The sequence below is a fragment of the Seriola lalandi genome, unplaced genomic scaffold (assembly GCF_002814215.2).
Source record: "Seriola lalandi dorsalis isolate HSWRI2012SDOR001 ecotype SW California unplaced genomic scaffold, Sedor1 jcf7180002054441, whole genome shotgun sequence".
NCBI lineage: Eukaryota > Metazoa > Chordata > Actinopteri > Carangiformes > Carangidae > Seriola > Seriola lalandi.
Genome location: NW_019524994.1, coordinates 406,196 through 426,803, shown reverse-complemented (window position 1 = coordinate 426,803; position 20,608 = coordinate 406,196). Strand labels below are relative to the sequence as shown.

At 39.0% G+C, this 20,608-nt stretch overlaps 3 protein-coding genes across 4 annotated transcripts; 2 read left to right on the top strand and 1 right to left on the bottom strand.

Moving 5' to 3' along the window:
- The first annotated feature begins 121 nt into the window (after positions 1 to 121).
- pak1ip1 (PAK1 interacting protein 1) lies at positions 122 to 4,201 on the top strand. The gene is made up of 10 exons (XM_023410905.2): positions 122 to 446; positions 665 to 827; positions 1,627 to 1,747; positions 1,871 to 1,945; positions 2,039 to 2,091; positions 2,198 to 2,343; positions 2,534 to 2,631; positions 2,878 to 2,977; positions 3,316 to 3,445; positions 3,887 to 4,201. Exons 1-10 carry the CDS (start codon positions 369 to 371, stop codon positions 3,991 to 3,993), a joined length of 1,071 nt encoding a protein of 356 aa, XP_023266673.1. The 5' UTR covers positions 122 to 368; the 3' UTR covers positions 3,994 to 4,201.
- Positions 4,202 to 4,960: 759 nt separating this feature from the next.
- LOC111658392 (transmembrane protein 14C-like) lies at positions 4,961 to 6,044 on the top strand. Of its 2 annotated transcripts, XM_023410907.2 has the most exons (5): positions 4,961 to 5,012; positions 5,130 to 5,224; positions 5,398 to 5,499; positions 5,593 to 5,680; positions 5,843 to 6,044. In XM_023410907.2, the coding sequence occupies exons 2-5, from the start codon at positions 5,149 to 5,151 to the stop codon at positions 5,898 to 5,900; spliced, it is 324 nt and encodes a 107-aa protein (XP_023266675.1). In that variant the 5' UTR covers positions 4,961 to 5,012; positions 5,130 to 5,148; the 3' UTR covers positions 5,901 to 6,044. The 2 variants fall into 2 exon arrangements, with proteins under 2 accessions (XP_023266675.1, XP_023266674.1); XM_023410906.2 differs by lacking the exon at positions 4,961 to 5,012 and having other exon boundaries at positions 5,019 to 5,224.
- Positions 6,045 to 6,206: 162 nt separating this feature from the next.
- LOC111658390 (serine/threonine-protein kinase MAK-like) lies at positions 6,207 to 15,558 on the bottom strand. The gene is made up of 14 exons (XM_023410902.2): positions 14,663 to 15,558; positions 13,499 to 13,553; positions 12,636 to 12,757; positions 11,857 to 11,939; positions 11,423 to 11,555; positions 10,444 to 10,615; positions 10,046 to 10,213; positions 9,029 to 9,352; positions 8,504 to 8,694; positions 8,302 to 8,423; positions 7,610 to 7,705; positions 7,234 to 7,353; positions 6,610 to 6,705; positions 6,207 to 6,509 (listed from the first exon to the last, which is right to left on the bottom strand). The coding sequence occupies exons 1-14, from the start codon at positions 14,833 to 14,835 to the stop codon at positions 6,358 to 6,360; spliced, it is 2,007 nt and encodes a 668-aa protein (XP_023266670.1). The 5' UTR covers positions 14,836 to 15,558; the 3' UTR covers positions 6,207 to 6,357.
- Between the last annotated feature and the right edge of the window lie 5,050 nt (positions 15,559 to 20,608).

Genomic DNA, 20,608 nt, shown 5'->3' with positions numbered 1-20,608 from the left:
CTGAAAAGTACGGAAAATCAATTGTCACCTTTAAACTGCATGAAACCCTGACGCTTAAACACTTCTCAATTCCGTCTTTTATTTTGAAAACCAGATGAACCGACGTAGACTTTTGCGCATGCGCTAAAGCTACACACGTTGGTTTTGATTTGGAAGTGAGTTTGGCAAAACTAGCGACACATGTCCTGATGAAAGAGCTTTAGCCCGTCGTTTACGTTGCTTGTTTGCACTGACTTTTTCATGTAGGTATCCGTTTGCTTCTGTAGTGGCTGTCGCTGAAACCAGGCGACAAACTTTAGACTAGAAAAGGCTGACGTTTGAAGAAAGCTAACTGGCTAGCCTAGCCCGCTGTAGCTGTAAGTGGCAGCATGGCAGCTGTACTGGAGCTGATTGCTGGGAGCTACGAGCAGATAGCCTTTGGTTACCGAGTGAAAACCGATGAAAAAGTAAGTTGGAGTCTGTTGGTTTGTAGTTGTGTGTGTAACTGTCATTGTCCAAGACTGATTTGCATTGTATGTCTTGTTCTGAAATGTCACTATGATGTGATAAAACGTAAATAACTTTTGCCTAAAAATGTCCGTTTCAGAAACTTATTGTAATTTTCCCTTTAGTTTCAATATTAAAGTTATTATTTCCCAATTCCTTCATGTTTTTTGTCGTGCAGGAGTGGACAGCCAAGGCAGACTTCACACATCACGCCCACACAGCATCCATATCAGCTGTGGCAGCCAGTGAGAGGTTTGTTGTCACAGGAAGCAAAGATGAAACCATACAGCTGTATGACATGAAGAAGAGAATTGAGCATGGTGCTTTGCTGCATCATGACGGTGAGTATCTCAGGTAGATCTTATGCTTGACATTAAGTTATGTATATGGGCTGAATGCACAATGCAGGACAAGAAGCTGTGGCACAGTGTTGCTCAGCAGTCTTCCAATTTGAATAGAGTGATGGGAGGGAGTGGCCAGTAATTTTAGATGCAGTCTTAACTATTTTTTTCTAATGAATTTGTTTCAGTAGCAGTCAGACTACCAAACCATACTGTGATGGAGACAGTTATCTCACTTTCTAAAGGAGATGTGTAAAACAGGACCCAAATGCACAAAAAATATAATCTCTTTTTAAATCTTCACATATGATTTTTTTCCTCAGTTACAAAAAAACACCACATTATTTTAAAACAAGATTTTTACTCATAATGAAACATTTTTTTAGACCTACTTCCATTTTTTTTAATGATTTTTTTTATAATGGGTACTTTTTAAAAACATTTTCATTGGCATGGCTTTTCTGGGTTTTTCAGGTTTTTAACTTAAGAGCCAGCAGTCTCATTATTTATTTTTGTTAGAATCCAGTTGTTTTTCCTTCTTCTCTCACATAATTTCATGCCCAGTTTTCCCGACCACCTTCCTCACTTATGGTAGCAAACTGATTTCTCATGAGTTCATTTGAAATGCCTGTTGGGGTCTGAATAAATATAAAACATTTACCCAGGCAGCTTCATAGACCTATTTGTTTTCTTGGCTGATGGAACAAGAAGTTTGAAACTGAAGAATTAAACAAACTTTAACTTTAAACTTTAAGACAGTACCTTGTGATCTGACTCAAACTTCCCTGTAACTGCACAGGCACCATCACCTGCCTGGAGTTTTATGGATCGTCTCATTTACTGAGTGGAGGAGAGGATGGACTCCTGTGTGTGTGGAGCACAAAGAAGTGGGAGTGCCTCAAGTCCATCAAAGCTCACAAGTAAGTACACACAGACAGGTGCTGCAGAAGCACTGCGACGGTTGTGTTTGTATGATTGCTGTCTTGTATTTTCTTGGATGGGTCAAGTCACAATAACCAGCTTCAAACTCTTGTATTCATCAGAGGCCATGTCATGTCGCTGTCCGTCCATCCATCTGGGAAACTTGCACTTTCAGTTGGGACAGACAAAACTCTCAGGTAAAACCCACAGCTCTGCTCCAGAGTCATTGAGGCAGGTGTTTCATCTAACAGGGAATGAGAAGTGACTGTTGCATCTTTCTGTCCTTTTAGAACCTGGAATCTAATCAATGGCAGATCAGCCTTCATCAAAAACATAAAACAGAGTAAGTTTCATTGTGAAGTCAATGAACTGTTGTTCAGAGATCTTTGTTTATCTGAAATGACCTGAACCGATTTTTTATTTTATTTTACTATACTCACTTTTAACAGATGCACACATAGTTAGATGGTCCCCAGATGGGAATAAATATGTGGTGGTGGCAAATGACACGGTGAACATCTACGACTTGGAGACAGCTTCTGTGACAGGAACAGTTACAAACCCCAAAAGGATCTCATCTATTAAGTTCTTAAATGTAAGTTCTCTGACTATTACTCCGAATTTTTTTGGGAGAAATTCATAAACAATTACTTTTTTGAGTGATAATTGGCAGCTGCCTAATAATCTCACCAAAAGATGACAGTAATTCATTTAGATTAACAAAATATTTACACCTGTAAATTTAAATATATGTTGTAATCCTGCCCTTTTTTTTTTGTTGTGAGGACTCCATCCTGGCCATCGCAGGAGATGATGAAGTTGTGAGGTTATGTGACATGGGAAAACAGAAATGGGTGTGTGAGTTCAAAGCACATGAAACCAGGTAATTCCAAAGTGTTTTTTTTTGTTTGTTTTTTTACCTCACAGATCCACCAGCATTTATGTGTGAAGCTGTTTAGCTGCAGTTGTTTTCAATATGTATTTCAATTATTTTGAGCTGCATTCCTTAAAACGTATTTCTGATGATGTACAGAGAAAAATTGCGTTTCAAATTAAATGTTGTGAAATGTATTAATTGATAAAATGAAAACTGATAAAAAAAAAAAAAACTTTCCATCTGTGATATCAGGGTGAAAGCAGTTGACAGTTTTAATATGGAGGATTACTGCGTGTTGGTGACGGCTTCAAATGACGGTTTCATCAAAATGTGGAAACTCCATCTGAAAGAGGCACGTTTCTAATGTTTGTTTGTCTTGAACTCATGAGTAGAAGAGATTTAGTTGTTACTTCAACAAAGTTTCTGAAACATTTACATTTGCAGCGACAGTGAGTGTTATGACCTTTCTACATACAATATATCTACTTTGGAAAACAGAGTAATTATGTTCTTTAATATTAGCAATAATGACTAAACTCAGATCGATGTGTTTAGATTTAATCAGATAAGTAGTAAAATGATAATAATAAAAACCTGTTACAATAATGAAATTATAAGATTGCCAAGATTAGATTGCTGTTACCTGCTGAGCTGCCGATTATCTGATGATGTACTGCTGCTGTCCAACAGGAGCTGGAGCCTCCCACCCTCCTTGGGGAAGTGAACACAACAGCCAGACTGACGTGCCTCGCTGTGTGGAAACCTTCATCAGTGCAGCAGACGGCTGAGGAGCCGGCAGCTGAGGCGACAACGTCTGAAGGTGATATCCTGCAAACACAGACTTTCATTACACTTTATTATCACGTTGGGGAAAAAAAACACCAGTAATAGAAAATAACTGGTATAGTGAGGCTGTTTGTTTTTGTCTTTTTGTTGGGACAGGGAGGCACTTTAGACAAGAGTGGAATGAGAATGAATTGACTGCAGAAAATCTTAACCTTTATCCTAAACTGAAGAAGTTCATATTTACAGTCAAAGCATCATGAAGTTAGAGTAGCAATAACCTCAAAATGTTTACAGTGCACAGTGGGAAAACTGGCTGTACTGGAAAACCTCCAGGCTCTGAAGGAGGATGTTTCTAACAAAAAAAACAACATGTTTTTGTTTAGCTATCTTCCACTAAATAATTACAGAGCTTTCACATACTGTTTCTGCGTCTGTGTCTTGTTAACATCCACCATCTGTTTTCGTGTGTCCACAGAACTTGCTCAAGAACTTTCAAAGACAAAGAGAGTCCGAATCGCAACCGAAGAAGTCATTCTGGAAGATGAGAGCAAACCCAAAAAGAAGAAAAAGGGTGGAAAATAAAATGGGCAGCAATAAAAAATTATTTTTAAATCTTTCCATGAACTATTATAAATCTGGACTGTTTTTCAAACATTGCACAACCAGTTCGACAGCTTTCAAGTTCTGATTGTATTTTTTGGTTAAATATTTTTGTTGTCAACACTGAAAAGCAGAAGAAAAAAAATGGTGGAAAATGAGATGGGCAACAATAAATATGTTTTATAATCCATTAATTTGTCATCTAGTGGTACACAGTTAAAAGTGCTCAAAGTTGGGTGGGCATTCATATGTAAGTCCAGCAATCATTTAAATGTTTTGACCTATTCCTAGGCCACACACACTGAGTATGTGGCTGTCTGCTAAATCTGCTAGGCCCAAAGACGAGCGTCAACATTCACTTGCCCTGACCTAAAGTACCTGTATCTGCATTGTATTTGCTTCTTTGACAACTTCATCTGAGGTCCAGGCCTGGTCACATATATAATATGTAGGTATAATTGGTTCCAATTGCACATGCATAGTTAGCATGAGGAGGTGAAGAAGCATAGACTAGTTGCTGATGCTATTCTTTGCAAAATGTAGACCCGTCAGATTATTAGGTGCATCTAGCTAAAACTAATATGGTCTAATACAACAGTCCTGCAATAAAAATGTTCAGTATGTGTTGAGCAGGTTAAATGTGTTGTATGAGGTTTACTTCATTGCTTTTAGGTGGGTGCACCTAATAAACTGTAGCGTATATCACTGTATATTCACTATCAAGAGAGTTGTGTCCATCATTAGGAAAACATTTGTCTCTCCTTCGATTTTCTTGACAACCGCCATCGTCCAATACACCCACCAAGTTTGAAGTCCATCAGGTGAGCGGTTATTGAGAAAAATGAAATACAGACATAGAAACAGACTTCTTTCATTATGGTTAAAAACGGTAACATTATTTAAGTGCGTAGAGTTTTTGTATTCCTGCCAAGCATTCTTTTATTTTGAAATTCTTTTACATGACTCCGGAAGTGTAAACTTTCGTAAGTGTGGAAGTTCAGGTATGATCACACACAGTTTAGAGAATATTTCGTTTTTTGATTTGTTGACAGTGAAACTTTGATCCGTGCAGACAGACGTGTAAACCGTCAAGTGACGTGTTCTCCTCATACTAACAGCTGCAGGGTGATTCTGGTCATGGCTGTGGACTGGGCTGGGTTCAGTTACGCTGCTCTGGTGACAGCAGGAGGAATCATTGGTTATTTGAAAGCAGGTAGGCAAGACACACTGAGATTTATATATATAACTGATATAACCTGATGACTACAGCCTATGAGGATAGTCTGACCCTGAGGTAAAAGCGGAGAGTTTATAAAAAAAGACAGTCCATCAAACTTGGTTTAACTCTTCATTTCAAAGTAAAACCTTGTTGTGTTTGCTCCACAGGCAGCGTCACCTCTCTGGCGGCGGGGCTCCTGTTTGGCCTGTTGGCTGCAGTCGGTTCTTATCTGGCATCTCAAAATCCCAAGAATGTCTGGCTTTCACTAGGTGAGCAAGTTTAGTTTGTTAAACTGTGACAGTCCAAGTGCAGCTTTCACAAACACATGGCAACAACTGTCTCCCTCCACTGTGGAAATGCAGGCACCTCAGGAACTCTGGCTGTGCTGATGGGACTGAGATTCCTTAGCTCGTGGAAGTTCATGCCAGCTGGTTTAATGACTTTAGCCAGGTAAAAAAAAAAACACTATTACACATTTTAATTTCACTGTAACTGTTAATCAGTTGGTAATTGACAATATCCTGCAACATGAAGAGCGCAGAATTCTGCTTTTAATAACTTGAGAATCTTTTTTGACCATATCTTGATATAAATGTTATTGTCTCTTTTCAGTGGACTGATGCTGGCAAAGATCATAACTGGGATGATAAAGAGGCCACACACATCTTGAAAATACTTAAATGTATTATGTCTTTAAATATTTTGTACATGAATAATCTAACATTCCCCTCTGTGTAGTTCTGTATCATGTTCTTCTGTAAAAGCAATTTATTTTAAACCTGATTTTATAGAAAAATGTTCTTGGACAACAAAACTGATGAAAGGAAAATGTATCTTTTCTGACGTTCAAAAAAAAAAGGGATCGTGAAATAACACGTTCACTTACTTAGATACAAAAACTACTTTATTTCTTTTCTTATGAATTTATTTATTTAGTCTATTATTTAAAAAAAATACTGATGGTAGAAGTCATGACTCACTTGTACAACACTGAACAATATTTAATATCATGGCAAATGTAACAACAGAGTCGTAAGAAATATTGCTGCCCACTGTTGGCAGCAGCCAACAAGTCTGTATTTCCTGATTCAGTGAGAGTCAGTGGTGGAGCAGAGCGGTCTGCTGTGCTACCGGTGACCTCCGTATTTGGCGGCCCAGTCAACTCGTCCATGCACCGGCTGGAGGTTTGTGCTCCGTGATAACATTTTCTTCCCCACAGAGCTGGTGCTGGATCCAGGGATCTGAGGATTCAGAGATCTGCTGCTCCCTCCTTCATACTCTGAAATCAAAGTGACAGTGAAGGAAAAGTGTGTTTACGTAAGACTTGGAGCAACGTGAAGCTACATTTCTTGTGCTCATGATGCTGATATTTGTTTTACCTTCATTTGAGGGCGGAAGTTTATTTGAAGAGATCTTGTTCTTACATGTTTTGATTTTAGAGTCAATTCTTAGATCAGCAGCCGAGGAAAGATCAACTAAGAGATTCACAAAAGGAAAGAGAGTAAAAAAATAAAAAATCATCAGATAGGTTCTGAAAGTAGTATTCACTGAAAGCTACTGCATCAACAAGAGTCTTCTGAGACGCTTTGGTCTTTTAGGAAAATACTGATTCCTTTCCAACTCCAGGGGGCGCTTTGCTGTAGCATGATGGAGGGGAAGTCAAAGAAGGTTTTTCTTCAACTGCATTTTTTCACTTATGTGGTAGCATTAGGTTTTGAGCAACAGAAAACTTAGAAAGAGAGAAGGGCTAATTAAATGGAAAATGTTCTTAGCCAGAATCAAACCACGAAAGTTACAGTTACATGGTTTCCATCGTAAACCACTCGACCACCAGAACGCCCCACCAAGTTACACTTGAACATACTGCAACTTCAAATAATATTTACCAGTATCATCTGACTCAGACCTGACTGATCCCAAGCAAACACTGAACCAAACTAAAGTCTCTCGATCGTTATTTCACCTGCAGTAGAGGAAATGAAAAGCTCTCAGTTGTGACTCACTAGCAGAGGTGCCTTCAATCGGTGCCAGTGTGATCCTGTGTCGAGCTGCTCCTGTTTCCGTCCACTGAAAAGCTGATATATACGTCTTGGTTGGATTGTTGGTGTTGCTCATGAAGGATTCTGGACAGGATAAAGAAATCGATCACTGATGACAATGTTTATAAAATACCATGTCACACATATTAAATTATATAATAATGCATCCATCATGTTTTACCAGCTGATTATATGTTTTTTTTGTGTGTAAAATCTTAATCTTCAAAGTAACTATTAACTAACTGTCAGATAAATGTAGTGGAGTAAAAATATAAAAATGCTCCTACCTGTTACTCTGAACGGGTAAAAGTACTCTAAACTTTATCCTCGACTCTCTTACCTTTATTGAAAGAGAACTCCAGGCCCTGTCCTCTGTCCCACAGGTTTCTGCTGGCAACCTGGCTTCCTACTGAGGAGTTGCTTTTTGGATTTACGCCTGAAAAGGACAGAGAGCTCAGAATGAACTCACTGTACCTGAGCCCACACACAACACATAACCCATATCTGATGAAACTCTGACACACGCTATTTAGATCCAGCACCTGCGGTATGTGGAAAGTATGGACACCACTGGAGCTATAAAGTTGCTTGTATTAGAAAACATTAACACTGAATTTGTGCAGCATGAACTAAGTAATTCAACAGGTCGAGAACAACATACAGCAACAACCAAGAGTCTATGAAGTGTCAATTCCCAGCTTTTACTGCTTTTGACCATAATGTGTTATATTAATAAAATTGATTTTTCTGGTATTTTTTCTTCTTTCAGTGTTTTTGGAGCTAAAACTTTTTGTTCTCACATAAGTGTATAATTTGTTTCATTCCTTACAATGTAATCACAATTGTCAGTGTTGGTAGTGCTTAATTTTTAGTGTTTAGAGAATCATTTTTGCTTCCCTGTGTAACTGAAGTAGCATAATGTAAACTGAACACTCGAGAAACTAAAATTATGCTGAGAACGTTTTTTTGTTTACTTTTACCACTAGACTGGGACATTTTTTTTTTTGTGTGTGGTAGATCACATTTTCTCACCTGGCAGATATCTGGACTGGCGGAGGTAGTGCTGCTTGGCTGACAGGGCAGTGGAGTCAGTTCTGTTTAGCCCAGCTTTGCTTGGTAACTTTACTACTGTATTGATCTTTGACTGTGGAAATCTGGACAAAAAAGCATTATTGTATTTTTTTTTCAAAACAAATGATGAAGACGCTTTTACGTGAAAATGAAGATCTCTAACCGGCAGCTGTGCCCTTCGAGTGTCCTGTCTTTCAGAGAGCTGATGGTGGGTTTCTTGGAGATGGAAACCCCAGCGTCTGTGTCGTCACCTTCGTCCCAGCTGTCGACTGACTTGAAAGACGTCTGGCCCCATCGTCTACGTCCCGTCCTGACTCTGGATACAGCGTTCTCTGCTCCAGTGGCTGCTGCTCGCTGATGCAGAGAATAGAGGGGAGATGATTTTTATGATTCTTGTGTATGTTAAAACGAATCGATATTCAGTAATGAACATTTATCTGCTCTAGTCTGAAATAACGAATCTTCCCTCCAAAATGAATGGTTGAAATCAAATTCATGCTGGTGTAAAGTCAAATCTATGACAATTCTCTTAATAAAACTAATTTAATTATCAAGGCATGAATGGGAAAGATATAATTCCAAGGCCTTTTTATTGTAGGCTTTGATATCAATGTACAGGATGGAAAAATGTATTCTAAAGGACTTGAAAAGTTCTCGGTTTGCCATTGAGAAGCTGAATGATACCTACAGAGTGCCAGCTCATCGGCTGCCTGTTTTTCACCAGGCTGAGAGGTTCCTGCTGCCCCGGTGTTGCTTGTTGTCTGCTTGACTCTATGTTGTCCTGAGGAAGGTTAATCTCCTCTAGAGGCTGATGTAGATGTTGGATGGAGGTCTGTGGATCTGCCTGGGTCTTGCTCGGCTCTCCGGACTCCAGGTCTGTCTTACAGAGGGACAGAGGCTTTGGTTTGGCTGTAGCCGCCTCAAACGTCCTTGCGTGAGCCTTGTGATGCTCTGAGTACTTCAAAGGAGCACCGAGCGCCTGGCCGACATGGAAGTATGGATACCGCAGAGCCTGGAACACAAATGGAACAAACCAAAGGAAGAATATTTACACTTACATCTTTTTAGTTCATGTTCAAGCTCAAGATTTGGCTTTTCCACAAATGAGAAGCTTTCAGTGTGGCATAAAGCAACATATTAATTATGGAAAGAATATACACAAAAATATATAATTAATTTAAAAAATAATCAAAAAATTAGAAGCATCAAAATAAAATAGCAAACAAGAACATAGAAATTAGGCAAAGGGTTCAAGTCTATAAGACATGGAATATTATGCATAATATATCTTTTAAAGGACTAATGAGACAAACCGCCATTGCACATTTCTCACAGTGAAAAGGCTAAAATTATTAACATACGGCATACTTTGTCATTTTCAAGCTTCACTAGTATTTAAAACATTTTCACAATGATGTGTTTGTCTTTCACAGTTTGCATGAAGTCAGTGGACGTGCACTACCTCAGTACATCAAGTCTGGTTTTACAGTAACAGCCAAGGTAAGCTGACTGATTCCCACTCGGGCCTCACATGCTAAAAATAAGTGCACTCAACAATGTACTCACAGGCGCTTGGGATAAAAGCATTCACCGAAGGACTTGTGTTACTTTGTCAGTGTCACCTCAACATGACTCAGTTGTCTTCACTCTAATCTTTGTATATTTTTTGTTTATTCGGGCTAATCTATGTTGAAACAGCATGTACCTGAGCAGCACTTGGCCTTTTCTCAGGATCCCACTGCAACATGTCTTTCATCAGTGTGATGGCGTCGTTGCTGGCGTTGGGGATCAGGGATCTGAGGCTGGTGGGGACACACTTTGGGAAGCGGAAGTTCATAGAGAGCGCCAGGTTGAAACCCTCAGGCCAGTCCGACTGACGTGGCAAGAAACAGGAGCACACAATACAGTTAGTTTTTTTCCTTAATAAAATGTAAATGTCTTCAAACAGAGTTTTTGCTACCAAAAAGAAAGCACCACAGAATGTCCAAGAACAGTGAGTGTCACCATAATCCAAGAAATATACACAGAGGTGATGAATTGAGTTTGGTTGCATCCACAGACACAGCAGAGGCACCACTTGTGACACCTGTTGTGATGGCTCACCTTCTTCAGCGTTCCCAGCACCTGACAGATCTTGAATATCTCGTCCACCTCGCTGTTGCCGGGGAACAGGGGTCTGAGAGTGTAGAGCTCTGCCATGATGCAGCCCACGGCCCAGATGTCGATGGGTGAGCTGTAGGAGCTGGACTTGAGCAGAACCTCTGGGGCTCGGTACCTGGTATGACAATGTTTATGGAACATCTGCATATAAGAGATTTAACTCTTCTTCCTCTTGTTTATGTCAATCTCTGTCCCTGTTATTCTTGATAATCCACAAACTTTTATATAGAACTACTTTCTTGTAGGTTGAATTATGCAGATTAATGGGACCAGCAAGATGTTGCAGTTGATTTTTTAAAAATCTAATTCTTAAAAGGTGTGACCACCACAAACAGTTGTACGATCCATGGTAAAAAATAAATCCAAAGTAAAATAAAACTTCCAGTATAGCTAAAGGAGGAAATTAAAAAAAATATTTTCTGTAATTTAGTTGAACTGACTTTTTAGGAAATAAACCCATGGACCTTTAAATATAATACTAACGGAAACCATACATAAATTTGTAATTTCTGTCACATCAAAGATGGACAATCCCACATCAGATTACAGATAGTATGACACACCACATTGTATTGTCTACAGAGAGATAAACATTGAAGATGTGAGTTGTAGAGGTAGTGGATTAATGTTAATATGTAGTATAAATAGAGGGTATCAGCCGAATAATCACAACACTGATTATCCACTGTCTAGTCAGTTTGTCTTCCTCTGTCCCCTGAATGGATTTACCTCCCCCATGTCAGTATCAATTAAATCTTATAATCTTTTTAAAGGTACATGTTCAGTGATAATACAGCAGGAGTTACAGTAGGTCAAAAGATTCAGGTCAGACTACACATGCATCACAGCTCATTATGTAGAAGGTGATCATCTACAGGAATTACATGGATATAAGGGGACTCTGATGTGAGGTGAGTCTCACCATCTCGTGGACACATAATCTGTGTAAGGTGGCTGGGAGCGGATTTCTCTTGCTAGTCCAAAATCTGCAATCTTAACCAGCTCTGGGCCCATGCAGAGCAGGTTCTCCGGTTTCATATCACGGTGGAAATACCCTGAAAAACACGAGTAAGTCAAATAAAATTGTGTTGTTGCTGATCTTTGTTTAGATTTGCTTTATATATATGGAAAAAAATATTTATTGCCTCTAACTTCTGCTAGTATTGCAACCACTACTATTTATACTGCAACCAAGATGTGACTCTCTATTGATGCATATCACAGTTTTATGTGTTTTTAGATTTTTTTATTTATTTAAAAGACAGAGTTAAAACATCTGTGGCAAAAAAGAGATGCTTTAACCTGACAAAACACAGTCAAGCCAAGCACAGAGAAAAGACAAGAGGAATCTCTTACCGTGCTTATGCACAAATGCTAAGCCAGACAATATTTGGAACAGAATGTTCCTTATCTCATTTTCAGAAAACATCTTATCTTCCCTGGCAGCAGCAAAGTGGTAAAAGACAAAAGAAAAAGAAAGAGGGGATAAACGAAAAAAACACTCTGCAAACAATCATGCCTTATTGAAGTGGGAATAACACCAACACCCACGTGCACTAAAAAGCGTTGATTTTCTTTTTTTCTCTCTCTGAGAAACAAAACTTTGTTCAGTTAGGCTTTGGGGCTCTCACACCTCCTCTTCTCACAACAGCACACAAGAGAAGTGACTCATTTTTGGTTGGAGAAAATCATGTGAAGCCTGCTGTCTTATCAACCATCCAGCATTTATATACTTTGTGGGTTTAGATATGTTGTTTTCTGTTTAGTCAATTAATTACGTAAAAACCAAGACAGTGCTCACAGCTTGATAACACAGCATTTTAAGGAAGAGAAAAGATAGCAAGGGTATTTTTTTTCTTTTATCTGTACTGAAAGGCCACGCTTAAAATCACCTACCATGTTCATGAATAGAGAACAGTCCCTGTAATATCTGAAATGTCATGTTTCTGACGACTGACTCAGGGAACAACTTGTTTCTGCAAAAACGAAGTCTGACACATTATGACTCAAGCTGACCCAAATAGTTCTCACATTCCCAATGGTAATGAAAACACTCTGTAGGATTATATCACAGAAATAACTCTGTGCACATAACTAAAATAATGTATAAATGCACAAGTAACTTTGGTTCTTACCTTTCTTTCATGAGCTGATAGAGGTTTTCTTTCATGTACTCAAAGACAAAGTAGAGATAGTCATTTTCCCTGATGACTTCCTTCAGTTTCACCACATTGGTATGGTTTAGCTTCTTCAGAGACTAAGAACACAAATTATTTAAGAAAGACATACAAAAGATTCATTAAATAAAGTCATTCAAAGTCACCTCATCATCTCAGTAAATAAGCTCAAATGCCCGAACATACTGTAGTGTCTGAAATTAGCTCTTTCACTCAGCTGCCAGGGGCTTGTGTACAACAACTTTACAGGCCAACAATAGTTTAAGCTGCCAAAACAATTTGTCACAGTACCCACTGTCAGTAGTTTTTTATGCTCAGGCTAATGTGTAAATTTCAAACTTGCTCACTCACTACCCAGTGGATAAAGAAATGTAATGTATCATGGAGTGCAGCTGAAAACGAGACAAGATGACATTTTGGAGTTGCTATCGTCCTCGTTTATTGTCAGGTTTTCAGTGTGTGGCAAACAAAGCCAAGCTAGGACAACAGTCGGTGCCAGGACTAATGCAAAATTGTCAATTATTACTAAAAGTCTTTGTCTTTATATGTGAATATACCTTTTATCTATATTGTGGAGATAATTCATGATGGACAATATATATGTAGATATGAGTTGCTTCCTAATTATGAGTAGCTTTACTGGGTTCAGTTTCTTACTGTATATAAATTATGTCTTAATCCAAAGAAATGTTGCAAAACCAAAAGCTGGATTTTGCAGGTTAAATCATTTTTGGTTTAAAATGACAACGAAAAAAAAATTGTTGGCTCAGTGATGTTACTGAATATAAAGTCAAAAGCATAATGACTATAATGATTCTCACCTTCACTTCTCTCAGATTCAAGCATTCATCCCAAGAATAAAACTTCCTCTTCATCCTGTTGAAAAAAAACATTTTCATGATTAAGTTATTGTTGATACTTGAGTTTCTTTACTGTGTGATCTGACAGTTGTAGGAAACTAAAATAAAAATAAAACATTTTCTAAGGTTTTAAGAACATCAATACCCAGAATTAATCTAATACAAAGTTCTCTGACTTTAAAGATTTGCTTCGGTATTTTTTGCCTTTATTGGACACTTGACATTATACATACAGACAGGATATATGTATGATAAAAATATGGGGAAAGGCATGTTAACCACTACAAATTAATTCAGATCTCTATGTTCTGAGCACTCGCTGTGTGGTGTTCAGGAGAACGCTTTGTGTTTCATTCCTGTGTCACAATGTGCATTCAGATATACAGCAAATCTATATTGTAGGTTCCTCATTTGGAGGGATTGGATACTATTCTGCCCTTTGAAGATTATTATATAAAACCTTGCCTTGTGGAGCTACAATAAACATCTAGACCTGCTTTACTGATGGTTGTGGTGCCTTTAGGGGCAACAAGGACCTGGTATTTTCCAGTTTTTACTCATACATGTTTACACTCATATTCATTTGAATATAAAAGTCACAAAATACATTGAATATTGGCTGTTGTAGCCTTATTTTCTTACTACTACACTTTCATAATAGTTTTCAAACACTGTAAGAGCTAACACTATGCTGCGTACTTTCACTTCTTTCACTGTCATCAGTAGTATCAGCTTGCACTATAACATTACATTTACACACAGTGCCTGGTGAAGCCTTGTAAAAACATTCATTATTAATTTCTTGCCAAGGACAGATAGGAAAGACAGAGAAGGAACTTTGACAGAACAATAATTGTTAAGTGCCTGTACTTTGACAAGAAACATGCATCTTCAAAATTATCCTTAACGTTGTCATTTCAAGAGGTTATTTCCTGTAACGCGGGCGGCTATGATGCACACAATCATAATCTATTCTTTTATTTGTGTGTGCCATGTGAGGACACAACATGTTTGAGTCTACAGCCTCCGAGCACGTTGCAGCAGCCACTCAGGGTTTAATCATCTTAACAGATTGAGACAAAACAACAGAGTATGTCCGCGGTTTGTTTACTGAGCTACTCTCACCTCTTTATGGCCACCAGCTCCCCAGTCTCATTGCTCTTGCCCAGGAGCACGCTGCCATAGGTGCCGTCCCCCAGCTGCTTGAGAGTGGTGTAGCGGTTCATCGTCCACAGAGAGCCCGGCCTCCCCTTCACCGAGGAGCCTTGACAGTCCCACACAGTCCAACAGTTGGTCATTGTAAGCACAGGAGAAACATCCCGCCACAGATCAATGACTTAACGGCCCTCGACTCTGCTCTATCCTTCTGCTACTGTCAGGCTACTCAAAAGCTTTTACTGTAGAAGCACAGACATAAAACATGAGTGGTCACCCTTTACCTTTCCCTCTGCAGAAGAAGGGTGGATGTTTACCTGGCGAGGGAGAGTGGAAAAATGACACTGTGTCGATCCTGCCTGTTGCACTGCGCCTCACCTATCTTAAGGTAAGCCTTCACGGCAGACAGAGGAAGGGCAATCCACTGTGAGGGGAAGGGATTAAAGTTGACATGAGCTTAAGAATGTGTGCCAGGAAACAGACTCACAGGAGAAGGTTTTACCTTATCAAGTCCACTGAGTAAGAGAACAGGACCATGCTGGCACCTTTGTGTTTTGTAAGGTTTGATGATGTTGTAATATTTCAAATCAAGGCTACATGCATGAATTTGATGCAGAAGCAAAGGGCTTTACCCACCTTTGTCCAACACTGGTCACATAGAAGTGAGCCAGTGGTATTGAAAGGTGTTGATACTTCCGAGTACATGTTTTGGTGTCAAACATTGTCGATTATTGGACAAAAATTTTCCCTGACTGTTTTTGGTTCTGGAAGTTTTAAGTAAAGAGCTGTTGAACAACTATAATATAATTTATTCTACGAACGTGGAAGCACTAACCTACTCCAATGTGATGTGATCCAACACCTCCAGCTGGAAAAATAGGGGGAGACACACCTCCTGCTGTCAACGCTGATTTCATTCTTTAACTAAGCAAATTCTCCTGCTTTTCTTTCATATCAAGTTAATGCGCATTTCACAGTGGGCATGACTGAAAAGCACATCTTAGTCAGACTTGAGTAATTTAGGGCCAACGTATTTATAACTGATGTAAGACGAGGTCAGAGGAGTAAAACTGTAGAGTACAAGTGCAAGCAAGTAGTAAGGATGGCACCACTTTTAAATAAGGAATCCACTATAAAGGGTGTATAAATCATAACCAATGGCTTTATTAATGGTTAGTAAAACAACTGATAATGCTTTATAGATCAGTTAAAAGCCATTAAGAGGAACAACTTTTGGGTTACCAGGTTGTGAAAAATCTTGCAACAAACCTATTTTCACTGATTAATGTGACAAATATTTTCTTTATTTATCAATTAAAATATCCACTACAAGTACTACAAGTCTCCAAAACAGCTTGTTCCAGCTAAGAGTCATAGTCAATTGATTATCACAAGAAAAACAGCAAATAGTGACATTTAAAAAGCTGGAAGCAGTGAATTCTTGGCAATTTTGCCTAAAACATTATTATTATTATTATATGGTTAAGATCATTACAGGTTTTTCACTTAGTAATAAGCCATTAAGTTTGCAGTTGCAAATGTTAACAAAGTCATTAATAAAAGGTCAGCAAAGTCACTGTCTGTCAAGTCAAGTCTCCAGGTATATCTGTTAATAAGTTCTTAATAAATGGACTGTGGTGCAGTTGCTTTACAGTGCTTTTGCAGAGGGGCAGAGGTCAAACAGCCTTTGAAGGGATTTCCCTGATGAAAAGCTTTCCTGATTACAAATTATATATATACGTATATACAGTATATATATTAATGGGCAGTGTATACATATTTTAAAGCCTTTTATTAGAAAGCAAAGTGGCAGGAATTTTAGTTTGAGCTGCTGAAAAATAACCGAACTATACTTTTCGAAGTTTGACATTTTCACTGTCCTTTCAATATTTTTTTTTTATGCTGACCAACGTTGAACAAGGCATCACAAATTTCAAAATGTTGTTCATAACTTTGTTACATAAACTGATTTAGCGTAATAGCAGACAACAAGCAAGCTAAGAGTAAACACAGGAGCTAGAGGGCAAAATAAGCTAAACTCACCCGCCTGTCCAGTCCTCGTGTTCAACCAAACGGTCAAATAAGCATTTTTATTAAATATTTACTATGTCTAAAATAGTATAACTAAAATTTAGGGAAAGTATACCTACCACAGGAGACATTTCCATACTGGTGAAGGTATACGGTGAAGCTTGCAGTGGAGAGATGCTGCCAGCTCCATCCGTTTCCAAGGGCGGCTTCCTGTCTCCTAGGCAACGCGCAGACTTCCAAAATAAAATCAAATAAAATCATAACCCACTACTCTAATGTAAAAAGTGTATGAAATACAAGTATGAAAACAAATGGCCTAATAAAAATCTTATAATCAATATTTTAAATAATAGATATAATGTAATATAATAGATCTATCTATCTATCTATCTATCTATCTATCTATCTATCTATCTATCTATCTATCTATCTATCTATCTATCTATCTATCTATCTATCTATCTATCTATCTATCTATCTATGTAGTAGCTGTTCTGGAACTTTCAGTTGTATCACATGATTTTTACAAGCATATGGAGTTTGCCCACTTGAACCAGAAATTGCAATTTCTAAAAAAAATTGTGGTGGGATTGCTGGCTTTTGCACAAACTGAAGTTAAAATGCATTACTGGCTTGAATTTGTATGAAGACGCAGACTAAGTAGTACTAAGAACGAGGAAAGAGTAAAAAGGCCTGAAGAATGTAATCTGTGTTGTAAGTGAAAAAAGCTTAAAGGAGTCATATTTTATAATTGAGTTGATGTACACTCAGACAAAGTTGCATTGCTTCTTGTGTAGCCTAAGCCAAACTGCTTTGCTCCATGAATGGACTGATATATGCATGAAACTGGGGCTGATATTAAAGAAAATGTATGAAGTTTGAATAATTTTGCTTGTTTTTGCTAGCTGCCATTCGCTGTTTACAGCATAATTGGTATTTTCTACATGTAGACTATAAGCAGTTGGCAGTTATCTTCATTTGTCTTGTACAGTCACTGGAAAAGCCAACTCATCTCTTACAGGTGTTAATAGTAAGGTATTTGTCATAATGCACAATATATTATAAATAAGTATGTGTGAAATGTTACAAATGTTACTATTTATTCACTCATTTACTGTGTATAATTTTTGTATATAATTTTTGTTTTGGTGAGTAGCATAAATGGAACTATAACTAGCACTTAGCTTGCTCCCAGTGGGCCATGGGCCCAGTCAGCAAGCTAGCTGCCGGGGGAGGCCCCTCAGCAAAACATTTGCTGTTCTTGCTGTGCTTCGACTCAGTGCCAATTGACAACACAGGTTCACCAGATTAAATAATAATTTAGGTAATAATGCTTAATAATATTGTACCTTAGTAGCTTAAATTTACAATTATTTAAATTACTAAAAGTCCTCTCTAAACCTGGTGTTTTTGGGGTCTCAGTCTGGGGTTAGAGTAGGTTTTGTTGTAATATTTTGGCCTTGCATGTGTTTTACAAGTGCTCCATCTAGTGGTTTATTTTCATCCCTGCATCTGACTTTGGCTCCTGTAACCCTGGGTTTCCCAACTTTTTCTGACCTTTGAATACATGACACTTAGGAGCCTAATTTATTTTGATATTTCTTTCAAATGATCCATAGCTGGAAACAGCATTATGTTGTTGGTTTTGATTAACTGTAGAAGTATATGTGAGAATTATACTATGGGGAAAGTAAGAGTAAGATGTAAATATTTTATATCGTAGACTCGATGGTGGTACGTTTGAATTAAAGAACTCATTATTTTCTTGGGAAACCCCTGAGACCACCCCAAGGATCCCTAAAATGTCGCAAAACTTGCATTTGAAGACCAGAGATTTTGTCAGCATGATGAGGAATCTTCGACTGCTTTGACTTTGAAAATTTACCCGTACATTATGAGAATTGATAAATGACACTTGGATAATTGGAATTCAGAAAACATCACCTTGATAAGAAGGCTGATATAATCAAATGATATTAGGCCTGTGCGTAAATGAACCCGATTAAATCAGGACACTAGAATTAAGGGGGCAAAGAAAAATGCTTAAATGATTTTCACTCATCTGTGTGTAAATTAACTGAAAATCTTTTTTTAAAATAGGTTTTAAACAGGTTTGCGGGCAGGAAACCTTCTTTTAAAGAAACATTTAATGGGCCAAAGGAAGAAATGCTATGTTGTGTAATAATAAAGAGCAGGTTCACTATCTACAGTGCAGTAGGTGTCTTTAGACATGCAGGCATGAAATGTGAGGAATGAAAATCATGACCAGCATTCTCGAAATGGCCATACTGTAGTAACATGACGTGCCGTGCATTGCACCTAACAACTGTGCAGTCAGATTGTTGACTGTCTGCGCAGCGGATAGCCGCGTTTTTCTCCAAGGTTGTGCTTTTGGTTACTTACGGTAAGGTGGACCCGCAGTGTCCACTAAAGGATCAGGTGATCCACTAACTACGAAGCGAAGGCTGACTGGGGAAAATGCAAAATGACATATAGCAAATGTCGGAGCATAATTCATTCACATTTTCGGCTCAAATTCGGACTTAAATCGCACCGCTGGAGCTCCAATGTAACGATGGCTCGTTAGGGCTGGTGGCGCAACTGCGATTTTTTTGATATTTTAATTTATGAAAAATCACATTCACAGACAAATATTGGTTTCAACATGGGGCTGTGCTACAGTTTGCGTCCCCGGCTCTTCGGGGACCTGAGCGGGTCTATCTCCAACGCTACCTCGGACTCGGACCAGCCTCAGGACGCCGCCGTGCCGACCCGCGCCGGGGGAGCTCGCCAGGAGGACACCGGGGGATGCGGGGAGACTTCGTCGCTACGCGGCGGTGGTGGCGGCCCGGTGCGCCCCGGGGACCCTGCCAGGCTCCCGGCTGGGGAGCACCGCCGTGGAGACACCGGCACAGACGGTGTGCTCATACAAAACGGTGGAGGTGGTGGTGGAGGAGGCGGTGGTGGCGGCGGAGGTGGTAGCGGTAAGGGGACAGGGAAGGACCGCGGCCGACGCTTACAGCTGCTGCAAAAGACTAGCACCCAAAAGCAGAAAAACTGGGACAAATTGCTGGTGGAGGAGAAGGAGGCCGAGAAGGAGGCGAAGAAAGTCAGTAAGAATATTGACAGGGCGCTGAAGGAGCTCAAACGGGAGTATAAACAGACGCATCGGCTGCTGCTGCTAGGTAGGTAGAGTCCCTCTATGTTGTTGTTGGACTGGAAGGTGTTTTATTATTAGAAACCAAAACGTACTGGCCTTTCCAGAAATTATGTCACTGCTCTGGCGAGGCCTATTGCCACATCTGTTGGCTTGGCTGTGAAGACTACCCCCTGCGGCTGTCAATGACAAACGATGAAGATGGACGTTTAGACTCACTGGGCCTGCTGTCCTGTTACTGCTACATTTAGGCTTATAAGGAATTTTGAACAGCCTATTATACACAAAGTAGGCTCCCAAAAAGGTCCAGGTTACACAGGTTTCTAGAGGCCACTTAGCTTTTGGCTATTGGGCCATGTCCCCCTGGAAACTACTTCAGTAATGAATTGTATGGAGTTGCCGCCCTGTAGTACAGCATGGTGTAGTAGGCTATAGTATAGGACTACAGATGAAAAATAGACCTTGGGCTGACTTTGGCAAATAAAGTACAGTCACTTTTTCCAACAAATAGATGCAGGCCTGTATTGTAGTATAGTAGTATAATTAGCACGGTGAACTGTAGCATAGAAGTTACATGTATAGTGGTACACAGAGTATAATTTATTTGGCTTTACTATGGAAATATGAAGAGAGACCATTTAGCTTTTTGATATTGGGACTGAAAATTAACAAAAGTATTCTATGGTATAGTGTAAGAGTTTGTCTCACTAACAGTAGAGTGTTATGTG